The sequence below is a fragment of the Pleurodeles waltl genome, chromosome 2_1 (assembly GCF_031143425.1).
Source record: "Pleurodeles waltl isolate 20211129_DDA chromosome 2_1, aPleWal1.hap1.20221129, whole genome shotgun sequence".
Lineage (NCBI taxonomy): Eukaryota > Metazoa > Chordata > Amphibia > Caudata > Salamandridae > Pleurodeles > Pleurodeles waltl.
This window is the reverse complement of record NC_090438.1, coordinates 262,670,232-262,694,062: the sequence shown is the minus strand read 5'-3', so window position 1 is coordinate 262,694,062 and position 23,831 is coordinate 262,670,232. Positions and strand designations below refer to the sequence as shown.

Genomic DNA, 23,831 nt, shown 5'->3' with positions numbered 1-23,831 from the left:
TGGCCAGACAGGGCTATTGCCAGACTGGGGACAGCAGGTGGAGGAGCTGGTGAGACCTAGTCAGGGGCCCCCAGGCTCATTAGGCCGTGTGGCTTGTTGCAACCCAGTGGTTCTGGTCAATGTGGGGGCCCTGTGTCTCTATCAGCCTGTACTAATATGCCATAGCAGCAAATGTCACACTGGTAGTTGAGATGAGGGACATGTGCAGCAGTCTTGTGTAGACACACACCCTGTTGGGGGTGGGTTGTAGATATTAGGCATCTCCATGGCTGGACATTTTGGCCGAGGCTGTGAGTGATGCTACGGGTGTGTACACCAGTCGGTTGATTGGTGCCTGGAACTTTGCAAAACTGACAGTAAAGGTTCTAGTGAAAACAACACCTACAGGACTCTCTTCCTTTGCAGGTGCACAATTGGAGTTGGAGGATGGACCACTGCCTGATACTGTTTGTGGCCCAGTGTCTCCAAATCACAAAGTAGAACCACCCATCCAAAAGTTGCAATAAAGTGACTTTGCTAGATTGGGCCCCCTGTTATGTTGTGCAAGTAGGGACCCACACCTATGATGATAGCGACACACAAGGATCTTGCATTTGTGATCAATATTTGCCCTGAAGAACCTAGTGAATATTGCAGACGGCAGAGCTGGACTGTTTGCATTGGAGTTCTTATTGCTGTATAACATGGGCAAGTTGGAAGTGAAACAGTGGAGGCTATAGTTTGATAACAGACAATGGCTACCACATTCCGATGATCAGCAACCCATTCAGCAAAGCCAACTGAACCTGCATATCGGCTTAAAGAAATGAAAGAGAGCCTGCCATCTATTGATGGGAAAACAGATATTTTGATAAAGATAATGACTCATTTCAGGGAGCACCTTGATGAACAAGACATGCCTTACTGCTACGGAAGTGAGATATTCAGATGTGGAAGACTGCTTGTAAATTGTCTGACACCTGATCCAAGCTAGGGCAAAAGATTAACACAGTAAAATTGGTGAATGGGATTTAGAAGGGCTCTTACACAGTAACAATATCCACAAGGGCATGACAGAGTCTGAGACAGTGTCTAATATGAAAAGGTTTGTGGAGAGCATGCTGGAATCCCTGTTTGATCATGAAGCCTTCCCCCAGGTGCTCATTATACAGTGCATGCATAGATCAATTGTGCTCAAACCAGATCAAAGTCCGAGACTAATAATAGCATGCCTGCTCGATTATGGGACTGAGATGGGGTTTTCTGACTGAGCAGAGCAATACTTGGACCTCCACTAAAGTGGATCTAACATAGCATTCTATCCGAACTTCATGCCACTGGTCCAGACGGCCAGATGATAATTTCGAGAAATTAAGATGATACTGGTTGAAAAATCAGTCAGGTATTTCATACTATATCCTACCAATTTCACAGTGGAGCATAAAGAAAAAAAGTTCTGTTTCAATCAGAATCAGCACTGGAGTTTGTTGAGACCTACATGAAGCTCTGAGGGGAAGGGAGAATGAAATCTAGTAGCCCAGACTCCGTCCATGGAAACCGGGGAAATAAACTAATGTGCTCAAATGATGCTGTTTAAGCAATTGCCTTGCATCCACCATTGTGCTAAACTAACAGGGTCCAATGTGATAACGGCGGGTGGTTTATGACTTAAAGGATTGACTGTCTGCATGAACTCAGTGATGGAACATACGAGATAAGGTTGCCCTGAGAGTTAACCATTGTATTATGGGTAACTCAGTGGTTATTCAGTTTTTTTTGATGGCCCATATGTCGTCAGAGTTTACAATAGTCCTATTGTTTTGCAATATCATAGCTTGCGGTGAAGGACGGATGGTGGCTACATTGTCATTATAATGATGGGTGATTGTAAGAATTGAGTTATTGGTTGGGAGGGGGCTGTGAAACCTTTCTTGAGCAGCAACTGCAGTTCTTTTCAGGGTGAGTCACAAGCAATCCCTACATTAAACTGTGCTCAACCCTCCGGTAACTTGGCACAGAGCAGTCAGGGTTAACTCAGATGCAATTTGGAAAATATTTGTACATCACTTCATACAGTAACAGAGTCCAAAATCATCACAAAAGCAGCCTACAAAAGTGTTAGGAAATATAGTTATTTTTAATACATAAAAGAAGACCAAAATGAAAAAAATCCAATCAGTAAAACTGGAGATATTCAATTTTTAAGATTTTAGTAAAAATAGTGCCAAAAGGCATAAAGTGCCAACTATTGATATCTGATCATGCCAGACTGGGAAAAAAGTCACAACTTCAGGCTGATCACGATGAAGTGTGAGCTGGCTACTGGGACCCAGTTAGGCCCACTGAACAAAGTACTTTCAATCATGGGTTGTTGAGCATTGCAAGGATCAGCATTGATGATGCCTCACACAGCTGAAGCAATGCATCAGTTCTGAGTTGGGGCGATGCTGTGGTGCGACGTTCTATTGCACAGTTGCCTAATATCCTGTTGCCAAAGATTGCAGTGTGAAGTCCAGCATCAAGGATGGGCGCACAGTTATAGTGATGCATCGGTTCCAAGAAGCTGCAAAGCTGTGATCTGGAGTCCAGAGTCATCAAGGCTGCCATCGATGAGAGATGCAAGGGCCTGTGCTGAGGACGTGTCAAACAGTCGGTGATGCAGAGCTTCCTAAAAGCTGCAATGCGAGTTTGTGTGACAGGTCCAATCCACGCATCAGCTGCGATATGTCGGTTATGCTTGGGTTTACGCCGCCCAGCATATGAGATGCATTGGTTCTGCTGGGTCTACAGAAGCTAGTAAGCACCTTAGGACCATTTCCAAGAGCCTATGACTGGGTTCACACCACTTGGTAGGGTAGAGTCACAAATGGCAGAGTCCAGCTTCAGGTGCAAGGTTGTTGGAGCCATCTGTCTCTGAGACTCAGGTCAGGAGGCCAGCCAACCAGCCCTTGGAATCACTCTGAGGTTCTGGTTTCAAGAGATGTAGGTACAGTCCTTCCCATCTAGGCAATAGGGCAGCTGGCAGCATGTCAGCACAGCAATACAGCAGCACAGCAAGGCAGTAGTCCAGCAGAGTGCAGTCCAGAGAGTGGCATACTCCAGCAGCACATCAATCCTTCTTCCTGGTAGACTATCCAACTGTCCAGAAGTGTAGTGAAGTGTTGGTGTCTGAGTTCCAGTATTAATACCCACTTGTGTCTTTGAGGTGCGGGGAGCTGTGCCTAGCACCTCCCTTCCATCCTGCCAGTGATGGACCATCCAGGCACATCTAAGCTCCCTATTTGCTGTGTCTGTCTAGGAGGAATACACAAAAGGAATACACAAAGCCCAACTATCAGCTACACCCACTCATGTGACCAGAGACAGGCACTAAATGGCTAAGGCAGATAAATGCCATCTTACTAGAATTGGTATTTTCAAATTTGTAATTTAAATCTGACTTTACCATGAGTTAGGATTTTAATTTAGGATTCCAGAGACACCAAACATGAACTATGAAAAAAAAAAAGTGTTTTTCACTACCAACACATATAAAACTTAAAAATACATGTTCAATATTTTAAATACACTGCACCGTGCCCTGATGCTGTTTAGCGCCTACCTTAGGGGAGACATATGTATGAAAAAGGAATGTTTGGACCTGGGAAACGGTGTATATTGCCAAGTCAAAAGGGCAGTCTAAACTGCACTCACAGGCTGCGTGGCAGGCCTGAGATGTTTAAAGGGTTACTTAAGTGGATGCCACAATCAGTGCTGCAGGCCCTCTAGTAGCATTTAATTTACAGGCTCTGGACACATGTAGTACCACTTTACTAGGGACATATAAGTAAATTAAATATGCCAATTGGGTATAAGTCAATCTTACCATATTTTGAGGACTGAGCACATACACTTTAGCTCTCAATGGCAGTGGTGAAGCGCGCACTGTACTAAGACCTGCAAAAACATAGAGGAGGAAGTAAAACATTTCGGGGAAGACCACCTTATGGCTCACAGGATGAAAGGTGATATTTATTACCCCAGCCAGTTGTGCGACCTCAGCGTGGAGCACAACTGCAGTGTTAAAGTGGGTCACTGAAATTGTCCTTTCTGCTAGTTTATGAGGGGAAATTCTCACTGATGGCTGGGATTCACGTGGATGGTGGGTGGGGTTGCGGAGATTATCAGTTTGGAACATAGTTTCTGTAAGCATGTGAATGACACAGGGAGAGCACACTGCACATTCGTGATAGGGGCAGTCATTTGTTAATGCTGTAAAGTGAGATTCACATGAGTGCCGGGTTAACAGTTCCTCATTGGTACTATACTGAAATTGGTTTATTGGAACATACTGGGGATTAACGATCCTTGTGAAGCTTATTGAGTGCTTAGGTACTTAATTGACAAATAGAGGTGGACTTACTCCAGGAGATGCATATATCACCAGCCGACCTTTGCAGCAATCTGGAGGCACTACAGATGTGTGTCCTTGTACTTGACATACTCTAGATGGGTGGTAAAACTCATACCTTAATCAGTAAATGTTACCTTGCAGAAATGGTTTGGGGACACATACAGACAGACTTGTAGTTGTAGGTCAATTTGACTCACAGTCACTTGTACAAGTAAATGTTCATAGCTCCAATACTGATGGCCTGGAATTCTTTGGTGATGCCATACTTCAATACCACTGATTTGCTGGTATGCCAATGTTACAGGGTGGTGATTTAAATCTAGTACCAGATCCCCTGCTAGGTATGTCACTGGCTACCCCTAGACCACTTCCGAAGGTGAGCAAAGTACTGGCCCAAATTATGCAATTATATTACCTTGTGGATGCCCGGAGAACCTTACATACAGCAGTATCTGAATGCACATAGTATTCAACAGTACATGATCAAAGTTCCCATATCGATTTGTGGCTTGTCGCACAATCCTGTATGGAAGGGGTCTGAGATGTCAATATTCATCCCAGAACTCAATCAGATTATTCTCAGGTAGTGCTTCCTTTAGACACATCTTCTGCTCCCCAGGGTTTAGATACTGGAGTTGGAAAAGTGCTTAACCTTAGGATCTAGTATTTCAATCCAAGATCAGATCTAGCATTCTTGAATACTTTAGTCTTAACAAAGGCTCTGTACCTGAGGTGAAAATACTGTGAGAAACAATTAAAACATATATCTGGAGCACATGCATATCTAAAAAGGTGACAATTCTAATATCACTGCGCACATGGTTAGGTCAGTTGGAGAGTGAGTTTAAAAGTTGGGAAACTGAGTATGTCTTCAGCAGGGATAAAAGCACTTTGCGTAAATTGCAGACCACTCTGAAGGAGTTCAGAGAGTTGGCAGATCATGAGGAAATATACTTGGGCAGGCACACTAGAGACAGGGCCTTTGGAGATGGCGGTTGACATGGCAAAGTTCTGAAAACGATTTTGAAGGAGAGCTCTGGAAATTCACAGGGTTTGGGCATTTTCACGGCTAAATTTGTTGATCACAATAATGTCATCTGAGATACTGCACATCTTTAGGCAGTATTAGAATCAACTGTTTGTGTCCAGGTTCTGTTACTCATCAAGAGATACAATTGTGTAAATAAATGATGCTACACTAGCTTGGGTTGAGAAAGAGATCAGTGAGATATTCAACTCCTCCTCTTGCTTAGGAATGTTAAAGCTTCAATAGATGGCCTCAATAGTGGTAAAGTCATAGGGGCAGTGGCTTACCAGTAGAATTCTATGAGGAGTTTAATATCCTAGTCTTCTGACTGCCTAAAGTGTATAACAATGCTCTTGTTAGGGGCACACTTCCTCCATCAATGCTGGAGGCCACTATGGGGGTCATTCCAACCCTGGTGGTCATCGACCGCCAGGGTGGAGGACCACGGAAGCACCGCAAACAGGCTGGCGGTGCTTCCCTGCCCATTCTGACCGCGGCGGTAAAGCCGCGGTCCGAAAGGGGATCCAGCGGTTTCCCGCCGGATTTCCCCTGCCTGGGCTGAATCTCCATGGCGGCGCTGCAAGCAGCGCCGCCATGGAGATTCCGACCCCCTTCCCGCCACCCTGTTTCTGGCGGTTTTTACCGCCAGGAACAGGATGGCGGGAACGGGTGTCGTGGGGCCCCTGGGGGCCCCTGCACTGCCCATGCCACTGGCATGGGCAGTGCAGGGGCCCCCTAACAGGGCCCCAGCATGATTTTCACTGTCTGCATAGCAGACAGTGAAAATCGCAACGGGTGCAACTGCACCCGTCGCACCCCTGCAACACCGCCGGCTCCATTCGGAGCCGGCTTCTATGTTGCAGGGCCTTTCCCGCTGGGCCGGCGGGCGCTCCTTTGGCGGGCGCCCGCCGGCCCAGCGGGAAAGCTAGAATGGCCTCCGCGGTCTTTTGACCGCGGAGCGGCCAAATGGCGGTGACCGCATGGCGGGCGGCGGTACAGAATGACCGCCTATATTTTCAAAATCAGGGAAGGACCCTTGCCTTGTATAAATAACTATCGTTTTTAAATGTAGAAAATAAAATGTTCTTAAAATCCTGGCTCAGCTGTTGTGGCCACTGATACAAGTATTGTTCCTTTGGGGCAATACATGTTTATACCTCAGAGATCAACTGCATCCAATCTATGCACTTTAATGTCCATCCTGCATCATATAGCCCAGATTTTAAAAGCAGCATCTGTCCTACTTGATGCCAAAGAGGCATTTGTTGCATTGGAATGGCATTTTATGCAGGAACTTCTCAGCTGCATGGGTTTGGGGAAGTATTTTTTTAAGTTTAATAAGCATCTTATAAACAAGACTTTCAGTGTGAGTAAAAGTTAATCACCGATTCTCAGATGTGGCATCTATAGGCTGGGGCACCAATTAAGGATACCTGTTGTAATCCCTTATCTTTGCTCTGAATATCGAGCCTTTTACTTTCACTCACATTGAGGTCTCTGTAGAGGGGGAGACTCTTTTTCGTAACCCCTAAAGCTGATGACATTGTGCTACATGTTCAAACTCCAGATACTGATGCATGCTGAACAACTCTGAACTGTCCACTCCCACGAATAGCGCTATTGTCCTTGTGGGAGAATACTCACTCTGGTGGAAGTCTGATGGGGAGAAGTATCCAGATATTTATTAAACTAGGCGTGGGACCTGACATCATTGGCATGGTTTTCTCCCAGCTTTTTCTGCCTTCCAGCCTCCTGTTTTAATATGCCTTCGTTTTTGCTGGCTTTTGGAGTCTGCTCACTTGAACACTACTTACCAGTACTAAAGTGCTTGTGCTCTCTTCTTTAACCATGGTGAAACTGGTTTATAAACAACTGGCATATTTAACTTACTTATAAGTCCCTCGTAAAGTAGTACTACATGCACCCAAGAAATTTAAGCTAAATGCTACTAGTGGCCCTGCAGCATTTATTGTGCCACCCACTTAGGAATCCATAAAAAAAATGTATCTAATCTGCCATTGCAGCCTGTATGTGCAGTTTTACACTGCCATTTTGACCTGGCAAGATAAGCCTTCTGCCAGACCAAAACCTCCCTTTTTAAAACATAGGAGTTGTTCTGAAGGCAGGTCATACATAGCCTAGAGGGCAGGGTGCAGTGTGTTTAAAAAGTTGGACATGTACCTTTAAGGTTTACATGTCCTAGTAGTGAAAGACTTCTAAAAACATGTTTACTACTATGAGACCTACCTCTCCTATAGGATAACATTAGGTTACTTTATTAGATTTAATAAGTGATACTTTTCAATTGGGAGGCAGGTCGAGTCTGGTGTAATTACAAACCCTCTTTAATGGTAAAGTTGGATTTTCAATCACAATTCTGAAAATACCACTTTTAGAAAGTTGCCATTTTCTTATCCAAACCATTTAAGGCCTTGAGCCTTGTACTGGGTCACATGACTGGGTGTAGTTGGCAGCTGGTCTTTGGGTATTGCTCCTAGACACTGAGACAAAGAGAAGCTAGCGGTTGGCTCACTGTGTTTATGAGTGGGAGGAGCTGCCTGTCACCTGCCCCACTTGCACATCACAAAGGCTCTGCCTGAGCACTCTAAAATGGTTTTTTGTGACCCCAAACAAACTGGGTGCAGGGCAGCCAGGAAGGAGATGACTGACACCTCAGGGGATGGAAACCTCTGGGAGCTTCTCCTACTTTAAAGTGGGCACATGGGTAAATAGTGAACCCTTAGACCCAACTGTTCAATACAGGAATGGACCTGTGGAAGACTCAGAAAAAGGATTGCTGTGCTGCACTTCAAGAAGGACTGACACTCTGCTCCCCTGCTGCCCTGCTGCCTGAGGGAAGGACTGGACCTGCATCTCGAACCCAAGATGACCAGAGTGTCTCCAATGGTCAGTTAGCTGCCCATCTGACCAGAGCCTCAGGGACAGAAGAATCCAAACTACCCTTCATCCAGCACCTGGATTCTGCCAGCTGTGAGTCCTGTCCTCCCAAGTAGTGCCACCCAAGTCCTAGACCCTTGAAAGCGGGCCTGAAGGTGGTCCTGCCAGTCCAGCGGTGGTCTCAGCAGAACTGATGCATTGGAGCCACTGCATGATGCATCGCCTTTCCAAAACTCTGCATCGGACAGCTGCATGAGCCGCCTCATGTGCAGGGCTTTGCATAGCTGTCCACAGCCTTTCAGAAGCCACCGCTGCACAATAAACTTTATGCTGGCCTTCACATTGCAAGCCCTTTGTCGACAGCATCCTCGATGCCAAAGATAGATCTCACTTCGCAGCTTTGAAGCTCCTATGAAATGATGCTGCACAGCACATCACTGACGCCAGGCTCCACAACACTCCGCAACCAGGATTTAAGGTACTATATTCAAGCAGTCCTAACTGGGTCCCTCTATCCATGCCATGCTCCATCGTGGTCAGCCTGAAGTTGTGACTCTGACCCAGTCCGGGCGACCAGATATCCACCGTTTGCGCTTCTTGCTTTTTAGTATTATTTCCACTTAAATCATTAAAATTACTTAGCTCCAGTTCTAATAATTGGATTTTTGTCATTTTGGCCTTATAATGTTTATTATTATTTTTTCTAAATTGGTGGTTGGATTTTTCTTGTATTGTGGTTTCACTTTCTTATTGTTTGAAGTGCTGCCTAAATACTTTATACATTGTCTCTAAGTTAAGCCAGACTTATTTTGTGCCAAGCTACCAGAGGGTTAGGCAGAGGTTAATTTGGTGTTTTGTGACTTCACTCTGACAAGGGTTGTGGCTGCTGCATGAGTAGAGTTTCACCTCCCCAGTCTGTAACCCAGTTTCTTACATTAATCATACAGGAGAGTTGCTGAGGTGTAATTTTAAGAAAGCCTTGAAGAACCTCAAGGTGTGAATTGAACAGTGGCTAAAAGTACTTCTATCGCTGCTGGGATGAATTTTGCTTTTTAAAAATAGTGATATTACCTAGATTCATGTATCTATTCAATAATATTCCAGGTTATTTACCTAAGGATTTTTTTTTTCTCGCCAACTCATCAGGTGCTCATGAAATTGGTATGGGGGGCAAGAAACCACACATTAAATGAGAAGTTTTGTTCCAGCCTATGGCATGAGGGGGCCTGTCAGTACCAGACCCCTCTCTTTATTATCTTTTTGAGCATGAGCATTACGTTGAATATTGATTGAGCGGTGACTGGCTGTACATCACTGGCAATAATCGATAGCCTGGAACCAGCCTACTTTTGTACCAATCATGTAGGTATGACTTAGTTAGCTGAAAGGCTTGGTGGAAGAGAGTGCACCAGGCTGGACGTGGGATCCCCCAAACTGGTATTAACCTTAATGTGTAACCCCCTTCTTCCACTCACTTTAGAGATCAATTCTGTAAATAATACTGAAAGGCATGGGTATGATTGTAGTAGAGGACTTGCTCTCCAACAGTTATTTTATGAACTTGGTTGAATAAAGGGACGGGATGGTAATACTCTAATGGCGAGACATGGCTGACTAACAAGGCTGTCTCCCCAGCCACCTTCAGGACACACCATATTCACTACCATGATTCCGAGTGTAGATGCAGGAAAGGTGATCTTTTTGATGTATACACAGATAGATGGCAGTAGGTCGTTCCAAATGAATGAGGCTAGCCTCGCTTGGGAGGCTCATGTATGGTAGTCAATGCCTGATTCACTATGGACATGGTGTAATCTGGGCAAGGAAACTCTGTTTAATTACGGACGTAGATTCAATTCATGCTTGCCCACTATTTATACATCTCTCCAGGGCGTATGGCAAAATTCTCGGAGGAGAGCTTTGTATATTGCAGAAATGCAGGATGACAAACACAGCCTTCCTTAATTTTGAATGGTTCTGTCCCTCTCTTTTTAACAATTTATCTAAAATGGTCGAGGTGGTAGGTACTCCATCCCCTGTGCTGGCTCTTCTGGACACTGTTGAGAATGTTCCCAAAAAAAAACGTGCACAATTGTGGGATTGACCCTCCTCCCGGCAAACAGCGAGTAACAATTCACTGGATGAGAGTGTTAAACCGCTAAATATACTGCGTGGCTTCAGGATTTGATATATTGCAATGGAAGTGTGTCTGCCTATAGTGACGTTGCACATCCTAAGGCAAGGACCAGGAACATATGGGGGCCGCTCACATCCTTTTTGTTGGTAGGTGAAACGGTCACGGATGCGAAAGCCTGCAACAGACTGCATGTCAAAAAACATACACTGCACGTAGTACTTAACGTGACCCACCTACAATACTCTGTTCCTACAATACTCTGTTACAACTATGCATGCCAGTGTGTTGACATTTTAATGAACTTGTGCGATTATGGTAGGCGACACATTTTTTTGCGGTGCTGTGTGCCCTTTGATGTCATGCATGAATATATGATGATATCATTCAAAAAATGTAAATAAAATAATATTAAAAAGTGTTGTTACATTCAAACTGGGTACATTTAATACAACAATAAAGTGAAGCATACGCAATTGCACTTTTCAACCTTGAAGGGCACACAGAAATTGTTTTGCTGCCATCAACAACTCACTCAGTTAAATATCGATTTACCTATTCTTCGAGATGATCGTGTAATTTACGATGGATTACTGACCTTGATGATGGGCCTTGAACTCAAAACTTTAAATTGACTCATTTACTTACGGCATTAGTACATGTTTACAAAATAATTGTCCAGCTAAATCAAAAGTTGATAGTTGAACAGGGTAATAGCGCAAATGGACTGCAATAACCTTTCAGAAATACATTTGCTTTCAGCTTCTCAATGTCAAGACTTTGTATGACCTCTGTCTGGTCAACACAAAAATCATTGATACGCATTAGAAAAAATACTGTGGCACGTTTACAAAACCTCTTTATTTTTTACAAATTAAGCATTAAAATTATATGCACAAATTCGATTATATGTTTAGTTTGTGTATGCATGAATTTGCAAAGTGCATCTACACAAGCCGTGCTGTTTCTACAGAATTTAAAGTACACACACGCAGAATACACACATTATAAAAAATAAAAAAAACTTGTGGCTTCCAGATGTCACGCTGTGGTAAGCATACACATGCACCCACCATGGCATCAACTTCAACTGGACCTTTGTCAAACGACAAAATACGTAAATTCCTATTTCTGTGTGTGTATCTCCTTTACCCCTGCAGAACTACACATCTTACTTCATTCAATTTCTATCACTCCGTTTGGGTTAAAAATGAAATCAGTAACCACCTTCTACAATATACAACAGCAGTGGTTCTCAACCTGTGGTCAGCGGACCCCTGAAGTACTGTGAAGCCTCCCCCTGGGGCTCCATGACTGCTCAGAAAATTAAATAATATTAATAGATTAATAAAGTGTTTATAAAGAAAGTGGCTAAATGTGCAACTGAACATTTTAAAACGTACTGTAAATGTCAAGGAATTTGAAAATGGAGGCTAAAAATTAGATTAGTATCCTTAGATTGATTTGTGGGAGCAGTGCAGGTCTATCAAACAGAATACAGTATGGATGATGTGTGGCTTCAATTGAATTTAGAAAAGTTCAAACCTTTATATTAAAGTTATTTATTTACTTCTTTTTATTTATATTTGTTTGAAAATTAAATAAAATGTGTTATCATTCGTATAAGCGTTTGATGAATGCTTGGCTCTGTATTTTTTTGTGTATTGTTTTACATTTCAAATCATCAACAATGTTTAAGCCGGGGTCTCTGTCTTTCAGTAGTGACTCAGTGGGGGGGTCCCCGGAGTCCAATAATGATATAGTGGGGGTTGCAGGGTTCCAGTAATGATAAGGTGGGGGTCCACTGTGGTCAAAAGGTTGGGAACCACCTCCATAGAGCATGCCAACATCAATAGTCTCCTGTCCCACTACCACAAGAATGCCTGGAACAGACGTAGCAATAATTGTGCAGCCTGGACCTCGCACAACAAGTATGCCCCATCCATCGGTGCCAAAAACGTTTCATAAACCTACATCATGCAAACTGTGTAATCCAGCTAGGCGACTAGGCCTTGCTAGATCACCCCTAAAATGTGTTTCAAAATCACTTTAAAATATGAAAAACATTCCAAAACAAGACCCTGTAAAATATTAAACGAAAAGTCAATAATTTCACTACGTCATAAAATAGGAATGACCTTGCCTGTTGTGCAACAATCCACTCCAAACTGCCCCAATCCTCATGCTGTCATACTGTCAGAACCAAAAAGGCGTTTTCAGTAGTTCTTCCTGTTTTACTCCTGCCCTAATGTGAACTACTCCTGGTTTCAGCCCCAATTAATGCACCTTTTTCTGTAAATAGTGTCTTACTTTGAACTTTCATGTGACTTACCCATGAATTCTCAGGAGTAAGGCACATTTATTTGTTGACCTAATTCACTGTGCTTTTTATGAGATGCTGTCAGTTAGTCCTAGAAATTCATGCACAAGTCACACTCACATTTACTCACAGAAAATGCTTTGTGAAGTAGGCCACAAAAGTCCAGTGTATACAGATGTAAGACAAGAGCAAAAAGCAAGACACACACTCACAGAAAAAAAATCTGGAAATTGGTCTCATAGTAATCAGCTGAAAAAGAACAATGATACGGTGCAGCTGACAGAACAACAGTTATTGGCCAATTGAACAAAACTTATGCATTTGCAAACATATTCTCAGACACATATTTTATTGGAATGTTCTATGTTTGAAATATTATTTACAAAATTATTACATATTGAGGGTGTAAGTAATAAAATATTATATAATGCAGTATATTTCATTTACAGTATATTGTTTATCAGTATTAATGTCTTCCAAACCTTTAGGGCATCTGCAAAGAAAAATACTTTACTCATAATTCCAAATGCGCATGCAAGATCTTGATGCCAAATGCATCCCAACGTGCATTATTTACATTCTTAGATTCTACTGAACTACAGCTGTCATGGGCATTTGTAGCCATATGCTTGAGCTTTAAAAGTTGATTGGAGTTAATCTCCCATTATCGCCATTCCTCAGCAGAGTGCAGGTTTTGAAACATTGGGGAAAGATGGTAAGGGATGATGCTGTTCTGAGTAGCAAGCAGCTTTGCAGCCAACAGGGCAAAGGAAACGATATTAATTGCAGTCATCAAGCTAAATTTGGGGGTAGACAGCCAAGTCATTTCCGATTTTGCTGTACATGCTTTAATAAGATACTGTGTCCCATGTTCAATCGTATAAGACATTGATGCAGGCAAGCAGGGGGTATGAAGTGCATTCCGATCCCTGTGTCTCTAGCACTATAGTGACACAGGCTGAAAAACAAACCGCACACCATGGGGACACGTACACTAAAAGAAGAACAAACAAGACATGGATCCGGGGTGCACAAACCTTCTGGTTCTGTGTGTTCTTTGAGGTGCACTTGCTTCAGAGGGCAGCAGAAGATTTCGTGACACTTAGCACGAAAGGGGGACTCTTTTTTCTTTAATTCCGCAGACTGGATGGAATCTTGCCGTAACATAATGTACTCCTGTGTGCCAGGGGGAGCGTCATCCAAAACTGTGGTTACCACATAAAATGATACTGAAATTAGAGCTGAATATAGAAAATCTAATGCATTACTATAAACCATAAATTGATAATGCCATCAAAAAAACAAGTTCTAGAAAGGAAAAAAACAAAAAAAAAACATCTGTAGGTGGAGAATTAAAAGGGGCTCTAAACAGCACTTCTTGTACAATGTTTAGTTCTACATCAATTGGCACAATACTAACGTTTCGTAACAAGCGTTAAAAATAGGTGAATATGATGGTGAGCAGGTGGGAGTGATGTTTACTGACAAGAATAAAGAAACACAAATTAGAAAGAAAAGTGAAAGGAACAGTGATCTTTTCTGTGAGCCTGTATGCCTGCGTTTGTGTATTTGAATGTGTAGAATATATGTGCCAGTAGACAGTCTAATATTGGATTTATTTCTTTGGTGAATGAAGGGAGAAATAGTGATGTGGTTAGGGGCAAGCCCTAAAGGTACCCCCCTTAGCAATCTATAAAAACTAATGGGATATTTTCTTTTTGTTTCATATTTTTTGTGACCAGGGAAGCTAGTTATATTAATGAAGTTGTACTCCTTTGTTCTTCACTATAACTATGTTGGATCAATTGAGGGAGCACAAACATACACACTCGGCTATGAAGAACCAATGGCATAGTTTACCTGCTAAAGATAGAGTATTTGCATCTTACTGACACCTACTTGGATGGTACTTTTCTTTCCTAAACATAGCCTCTTCCATGAAGGTGAACTCATGCCATTAACACATCCTTTCTATCAAGGGGTCTGTTTAGCTTTTTTTAAATCTTAGAATCCTTTTGGTGAAGTTAAGAAAACATTTTTTACCCACACAGTTGTTTTGGTTATGGAGTGTACGTGTTGTAATATTTCACTGTCTTCTCTTACATACATTGTTTATTATGCCAGATTGGCTGAATTGTTAAAACAAGATCATAGTTAAAGTATTTGCAGTATATACTAAAATAACATATTGGTGATGTACATGTATTCCCAACTGTCGAGCAATACATGTTACAGACACATGCATTCCAAATCATCCCAAAACCACAAGCATTGTATTCGTAATTCCATGGATTTATTGTTTTTGCATTAAGTATGTCTTTACAAAGTAGATAAGGTTACTTTGTCAAAAAAGCGCTCTGCGTTTACTTATTGCAGTGAAGAAAGTACATTTTCTTTTGCAATGACTATTATTTCAAAGCAGTAGGATCACAAATCCATCATATCTTTCAAGAATAACGTTAGTACTGTCTGAACCACGAATCACCATATTCCTGTGTTTAATCCACTCAGAGTGTGTGCAAATGCAACAAACACAAGAACACTAATCTGGGATGCAGGAAGGAGGTAAGGGAAATCCAGGAACAACGTAAATTGACTTTTAATTCAGAAGAACACATGACATAGCCTACGGATAAATTCACTTTAGCTACCACAGAATCAGAACAAAACATTGAAGAAATGCAAATGCAGTAAGTTGTTTTTTTCCCACCGTGTTTCATCATCAACAAATAAACATAATAGAAGAATCACATGAAATAATCTTAGTTCACATCAGTTTGTGATCCGGGAAAAAAATAATTTAGAAAAAAGATATTTGTTGTTAAAGCAATTAAGTTAATGACTGCAGAGAGTTCCAATGGAGAGTAACTGCACACATCCAGCAGCAATACTGAATAAATGAAGGGTGGAATCAAACTAAGCAATTAAGCGAGGTTGAATGGAATATGGCCCTCTAGAACATGAACACAAAAATACCAACCTGGCCAAAGAAGTAAGGTACTGATGTGTAATAAGGGTAAAAAAGCAGTAATTATAAATAGCGCACCAACTTTTTGCACCCGATCTCCAATTTTGCGATGTTGCCCATTTATGTATGTCATGTCACAAATCTTTAGTTGCAGACTGTCACAGAATGGTCTTCTAATTTATTAATTAGGCTGATTGCTATTTGTAATGACACTGCTTACAAGCACAGGGATGGTGGTCCGCAAACAAAAACACTTTTATGAAAACAGTTCCTGTTCCTTAACAAACCAGTACTGCTTTAAAAAATGTTTCCTCTTTGGGAATACATCAGGACCCTCTGACACTATCCACAAATATTAAGCGGGAAACAGGGAAAGCTTTCCCTTTGCGAATCTATTATCAACTCCCTTGAGGAGTCAGTAATTTCTTAATCGTCCACCATTATTGCTATCAATTCTGGTTTGCTACCTCTTAACTGCAATACATAAAAGGTAGCAAAACCCTCAAAACACATTTTACTAGCAGGAAATGCTTTTCTTGCTTCAAATACTGGTTTAGTAAATAGTTTTTAAAAAAATGTGTGAATCGCAATCCCTCAATCCCTGAGATTTTGTGAATCTCAGGTTTTGCACTGTATAATGGGTGTGTACATCCGGCCCTAGAATCGATTGAGGAATTCCAAAGTGGTCTGTGCAAAAAAATAAAACGTGATACCGACTCTTTAACAAGAAATGCGCTGTTGCCCTAAAGTAATGTTCCTAGTAATAAAGAATATATGGAGCCTTACATTTGAGCAAATTACCTATGTCAGAAACTGCAGTATCTATTAAGTTATCACAGAGAGAAAAAGTATAACAAAATGGCAAGTGTTCATCAAAACCTCAGCCCAGCTCTTCATTAGTCAGAAGTAGCTGACATTGAAAGGAAGAGATCAGTGTGGGCATAATTTCTATTTTTTTATTTATGTATGTATTTATGTATGTAGTTAGTTACTCAGTTATTTAATAATGAAGTGCCCAGTCATCCCAGGGCATCATGGAACTAGAACTATCTAGAAATCATAAAAGAGGATAGAACGCTAAAGGGACAGAGATGGGAGGCCCAATCTCTGCAATAATCTTTGCAATAAATTGGGCACAAAGATGGATAGTTACATTTTACTAAAATGCCTGAAAGATGGCAGTAAGTCGGGGTCAACAGATAGGGTGTTACAAAGTTCAGATCCCATAATCCTGAAAGATCTACCTCTGTATTTCTCCTTCCTGTATTGGGAGGGAAGGCCTTCAAGAAAATTGTTGAGACAGGGTGATTGCTGGAAAATACGGGATACCAATTTAGAGAGTAGTTTTGGTTTTGCGTGCCTCTATTTATGCATCAGGCAGAGTATAGCAAGCCTTAGAATCGTAACCAGACTCCAAATGAGTCAGAGTAATGCACCCACTACCAGGGCACGGCAATCAGAAGGAAGGAAAGAAATAGGTTTCCTCAGCAGTAAATTGACCATGCATGAAGAGCATAATATATTGGTCTAAATTAAAAGTCAAGTTATTGTTGTCCAGGCAGCAATATTTTGTACTTGAGGAATGGAATGCTGAGTTCCTAAAACGGTAGTCCAATCCATTAAGGGGCAATTCTGTGGTTGTCCTCCAATATAATGAATTCTCTTTTGTTCACATTCATTTTAACACAGTTATTGGTCCTCCGGCTGCCACTAAGCAGCAATACAACATGTAGGGGGCCAATTCAAAAAAGCCTATATGAGTACGGGAAGTAGCACTACAGGAGTACTTGTAAACATACTCTCGCATTCCTTCATGAATCAGCCTTAAAACATACAGCTCACTCTTAGCAAGAACCCAAAGTTCTAACTGTACATGAATATTCGCTGAATATTCTCAACTCCTTCTCATAGTAGATGTTCTGGACTAATTCACAAAGGTATTTAAGAATACATAAATAGTACAACGAGAACACTACTTTAGGCACTCCAAAATGCCAATCTATTTAAGTCGCTCCTGTTAGACCTGACAGCCTTAGGGTAGTCACCCCTAACTTTTTGCCTGCCTCCCTCCACTTTTTGGACACTGTTTTTGCTGGTTTATAGACTCTGCGCACTTTACCCCTGCTAACCAGGGCTAAAGTGCATATGCTCTCTCCCCTAAAACATGGTAACCTGGAAACATACCAGATTGGGCTATTAATTTACTTATAAGTCCCTAGTAAGGTGCACTCTATGTGCATAGGGCTGGTAAATTAAATGCTACTAGTGGGCCAGCAGCACTGGTTGTGCCACCCACTTAAGTAGACCCTTCTCCTTGTCTCAGGCCTGCCATTGCAAGGCCTGTGTGTGCAGTTTCACTGCCACATCGACTTGGCATTTAAAAGTTCTTGCCAAGCCTAGAACTCCCCCTTTTCTACATATAAGTCACCCTTAATGTGCGCCCTAGGTAACCCCTAGGGCAGGGTGCTGTGTAAGTAAAAGGCAGGACATGTACCTGTGTAGTTATATGTCCTGGTAGTGTAAAACTCCTAAATTCGTTTTCACACTACTGTGAGGCCTGCTCCCTTCATAGGCTAACATTGGGGCTGCCCTCAGACACTGTTGAAGTGGCAGATGCTGATCTGAAAGGAGCAGGAAGGTCATATTTAGTATGGCCAGAATGGTAATACAAAGTCCTACTGACTGGTGAAGTCGGATTTAATATTACTATTCTAGAAATGCCACTTTTAGAAAGTGAGCATTTCTTTGCACTTAAATCCTTCTGTGCCTTACAATCCACGTCTGGCTGGGCTTGGTTGACAGCTCCTTGTGCATTCACTCAGACACACCCCAAACACAGGGTACTCAGCCTCACTTGCATACATCTGCATTTTGAATGGGTCTTCCTGGGCTGGGAGGGTGGAGGGCCTGCTCTCACACAAAGGACTGCCACACCCCCTACTGGGACCCTGGCAGACAGGATTGAACTGAAAGGGGACCTGGTGCACTTCTTAGCCACTCTTTGAAGTCTCCCCCACTTCAAAGGCACATTTGGGTATAAAACAGGGCCTCTGCCCTACCTCATCAGACACTTGCTGGAGAAGAAACCTGAACCAGAAACTACATCCTGCCAAGAAGAACTGCCTGGCTGCTCAAAGGACTCACCTGTCTGCTTTCTACAAAGGACTGCTGCCTTGCTGTTGCCCTGCTGTCTTGCTGAACTCTTGTCTGGCTGTGAAAGTGCTCTCCAAGGGCCTGGATAGAGCTTGCCTCCTGTTCCTTGAAGTCTCAGGACCAAAAAGACTTCTCTCTTTTACTTGGACGCTCCGTGCGGCGAAAATTTCAACGCACAGCTTGTTTCGCGGCGAGAAAAACGCCGCACTCCGACGCTGATCGACGCAACGCTCTTGGGACGATCGAAGATCCGACGCACGGCCTCGCAAGGACAACGCCGCCCGACCTCTAGAGGAGAAATCGACGCGACGCCTGCCGTGAGATCGTAATTTCAACGCGCAGCCCCGCAGATCGAAGTCTAGAGGAGAAATTGACGCAACGCCTGCCGTGAGCTCGTAATTTCGACGCGCAGCCCCGCAGACCGACGCGCAGCCGGAGAACAAGCCGGAAAATCCACGCACAGACCCGGGACATCTGGTAATCCCCGCGATCCACAGAAAGAGACTGTCCGCGCGCCGGAAAACGACGCCGACTTCCCCGCGTGGAAAATAACAACGCAAGTCCGTGTGTGCTGGGGAGAAATCGACGCACACACCCTTTTTCCACGCACCTCTTCTCTTGTGGCCCTCTGAGGAGATTTTTCCACTCCCAACCAGGTACTTGTGCTTGAAAGAGACTTTGTTTATATTCTAAAGACTTAAGACACGTTATATCACTTCTCTGTGATATTCCTACATTTTTCAATTGCAACTTTATTCGTTTTGACCTACAATTATCCTGATAAATATTATATATTTTTCTAAACACTGTGTGGTGTATTTTTGTGGTGCTATATGGTGGTATTGTATGATTTATTGCACAAATACTTTACACATTGCCTTCTAAGTTAAGCCTGACTGCTCGTGCCAAGCTACCAGAGGGTGGGCACAGGATAATCTTGGATAGTGTGTGACTTACCCTGACTAGAGTGAGGGCTTTTGCTTGGACAGAGGGTAACCTGACTGCCAACCAAAAACCCCATTTCTAACAGCTCCTATAACCAAGTACCGTAAAAAGGCACAAACCCATTTCGGAGAAAAGTGTCCCTGAGTCTAAAGTATGACATTTTATTTAATAAACGTCTTGCACACAGCAATGTTTAAGGGCTTAAAGTGTGACACAATAACTCACAGCTTTATCATACACAGCAACCCTTCTGCTAAAGCTTCGCAAACCTAATGCACACACACACCATTCCAACAGAATATCCATGGATGCAAAAGGAATTTCATCTCAAATAAGCAGCAACATTACTTGAAATATGACTAAACACAATGTAGGAAATCCACCGGGTAATCTGCAAAAATGTAACATAGCTGCAGCAGTAATTTAAATATATACAGCGGTGGCTGCCGCAAATCTAAAGAGGAGGGGCGGGGGTGGGATTCAGGTGAAATAAAAAAATAACAATAGCAACAAAAAAAATCCTTACTTGTCCCTACGCTGGTGCCTGCTGCCTCGCTCCTCTGCTCTTATGGTATCCCAGCACTCCCTGGGACACCAGCACAGGCCTAGGCTCCCCATGCAGTCCTGTTGCTACTCACATGCTATGCCTATCATGAGAGCAGCATCAGGATCGGTCTGAGCGGTTTGGTCTGCCATTCAGACACTGCACTGGAGTCTGTGCAGTTTCTCAAACCCCGCTATACAACACAGCCGGGTTGGAGAAACCTAAGTGAACATGTGTGTTTGGCCGGGCTAGGACGGCCGGCTAAACACGTGCACTTAGGTGCACTCCACTCCCCTTCCCCTCTCCCCCTCACATGGCCCAGCCCACCGCTTCCTGCACATGCTGCTGGCCGAGTTGGCAGCTGAAAAATAAAACGATGGTAAGCTATCATTTTATTTTTCAGCTGCTGACTTAGCCAGGGGGCAACGCTCCTTCGGCGCTGCCCCTGAATATATAGTGTGTGCATGGATTTGGCAACTGCTTAATAGTGCAGTAATCAGTGCTGATTTGTTCCTCAGCGTTTCTGACACATACAAGGTTTTAAAAGACGAAGTAGCCTTATGGTTATTAGGGGATCTGAAATGCAAATGTTGAAGCATTGAATGTATGCTGAGAAGGCACTGCAGGGAAGGGGACCTCTTCGTATCGTGCAGTATTTGCATGTACACTTGCCCTGCTGTTCGGTTCCATGTCTGGCGTGAAAAATAACTAAAAGCAGCAAGCAAGGCAGATCACCAGAAAAAATCATTACAGTTCACAACCCGGCGCTACAAGTTAATACTGAAGGCCCCTTTCCCATAACTGTTTATCAAGGCTGGTAAAGATAAATGTCTGTCATGCAAAAAAGATATTGGTGAAGCGCTCAGCAATAAATTAGGTTTCTGGTGCTTAGTGTTAGAAATATCCCATATTTTATTGGATTGGAAAGCGACTGTTTTCGAATAGAGGAAGGCTATTACACAATAGACACATGGTGATGATCTCCAGTGCAATAAGCAGTTTCATTCTAATGATATATTTTTGACGACTGCACGCATTCTGTGAATTTTGTATCTGTAGCAAGAGAATTATATTTTTCACTGTAGAAAATATCATTTATACGGTAACGTTATCAATGAAATATTTATTAAGTATGTAATCGCAATTATAAACTCAATATTCATTTGCACACTTAAAATAAAGCTACATATATATATTTTAATGATTAAGCCAGAGAAAAAATAAAAATGAAAACCGTGAAGATCCCATGCTATGCAAATGCCTATGGTTATTATGTGTGGAGGCAAGATAACAAAAGGAATCTTTTGATGCGGTTCAAATATAGATTTGTCTGTCTGGAAAGGCGGTCTATAAAGGAGAGTCTTTACTGAAAACTACCCCCATATTAACATTTGATAATGTGTTGTCACCCAGACCTACTTCTTTGGGTTATCAAAATAGTCCTCAATGGAAATGACGGACAAAAGGGAATAACACTGACTTCTGTCAGATATGTTAAGAGCGTTCATTCATGAGACTCATCTCAATGTTCAATGTAACTCAAAAGAGCAGGCGATAGTGTTCCTCTTGCTAGCACTGCATGACCTCAGAGTTTGGATATGCTTCTAAGATATAACACAGCCATACAAGCATACAGGTAATAATGTGTTTGCAAACACAGCATTGATACTATGAAATATAAACCGTAGTGGACATTTTCCAATGGTAGCCTTTAAAATTTATAAAATGCATAAACAATGTCCTCAAATGTACAAGCTATGTGAAAACCAGGCTCTTCAGTAATGCTTTTACTCAGCCAAATGTGCATTAAACTACCAAGATCTCATGCCCTACTTCCCTCATCAGTAAGATACTTGAGACCATCTAATACATCTTAATCTATTAGAGTACAAGTTAGCTTCCTTGTGTTTAGAGAATCTCTGAGAGAGTTCCACACATAGCATGTCCTTTACAATTGCGGTAGAAGGCTGAAATATCAGGAAATACTTAGCATGTGCATATGTTAACTATTTCCTTTTCTTCCGTAAATAACATGCTTATTCCACAGAGAAATTCTTTTGCTCAAAGTCAACAATTTTAGGCATTTTTCCATCGCATTTTCATCCTAATGAAGTAAAAAAGTCCAATAAATAAAATTTGTGTGAAAGTGTTTCCTAACGATTGCATAGCAAGTCAGCATGGAGCTAATTTTTCAGTGTAATCAAATGTAATTAAATGTGTTTTTGAAGAAAGATTTGGTGAGCGTATTAATGTCCTATTGTTTTAAGCATTAAGAAAGAAACATTATAATCAGAGATGGGCAACTTGCTGTGGAAAGATATTTAAAATGGTATAATGATGGTGCAAGTCTACAAGGAGCCAAGATAAGAAAGGGTGGAACAAATTTGCCACAAAATATTGGCTATATTTATCTTCTAAATAAGATGAACCTTGTTCAGATGGGAAAGTGTGCTGGAAATAGCATTTACAAATATACATGTTCATATTGGATTATCAAATATGTAATGTGTGACAAGAGGTTCAAGTGACAGTTTGAGCATCAAAGCTACTCCTCACAGTGGCTGGTTGGCACAACAACCAAATTGTTAATCACTTATATTGTAAGAGGCTAACACGCTATTAAGAGAATATTGTTATTTTTCTTGTTGGATGTCATATGGTTCTTTTTATTATTGGGCGCAAGCCAAATAAATGTATTATCTATAACCAAAACAAGGAGCAAACATCCATTCACACTTAGCAGCAGCAAGGCAAGTTTTTGAGGGTGTGTGAATTGTACTTTATTCTCCGTCAGGCTTTACCAATGCTAATCACATTATCAAAAATGTAAAACAAAGGGAAGATACTAGTGGAAAAATACTGATACATAATTCCCAAGAAATCTAGAAATTATAACCACTATATGTTCCCAGAGCCTAACAAGTTGATGTCATTCAAGATGGAATTATGAATTCTCTATGTATATATATATATATATACACCATATGTGTTGTGGGTGTTGTGGCTTGGGGGGACATTTCAAAAGCACACGTTTATTCTGACTCCAAACTGAATGTGTACTTACAACTCCCTAATAGAATACAAATACGACATAACTGACACAATGCCCTATCACAATGTTGTCATTCTATCGTATTAGCTTGCAAACTTAATCAAATAACATTGCACTGTGTCAACTTACTTCCCAAGACATTGAGTGACGCACCACATAATGTAACACTGTATCACAGGACACAATGACAGCAAAATCAATTCTACTCCGAACTGCAAGAGATTGATTTGGATGTATTTTGTGTAACATGATGCAAGAAACTAGTGAATGCAGGACATGAGCTCTGCTATTAAAAATGTAACACTGAAGGAAAACGTACCTGCCAAAAAGCCAGGCTACTTTCATGCAGCAACATTTTTTTAACTTCAAATTCACTTCAGTGAAACAAATAATGCGACGAACATTTCTTCACAGAAAA

General features: G+C 41.9%; 1 protein-coding gene across 5 annotated transcripts in view; it reads right to left on the bottom strand.

Moving 5' to 3' along the window:
- The window catches only part of FGF13 (fibroblast growth factor 13), a 1,071,467-nt gene that overhangs the window by 517,422 nt on the left and 530,214 nt on the right, over positions 1-23,831 (bottom strand). For 3 of the 5 annotated variants that reach the window (XM_069212428.1, XM_069212427.1, XM_069212429.1), the window contains one exon: positions 13,789-13,956. The exons of the other annotated variants lie outside the window; for them this stretch is intronic. In XM_069212428.1, coding sequence (XP_069068529.1) covers positions 13,789-13,956 — 168 coding nt within the window. The remainder of the gene's footprint in view (positions 1-13,788; positions 13,957-23,831) is intronic. 5 annotated transcript variants of the gene reach the window in all.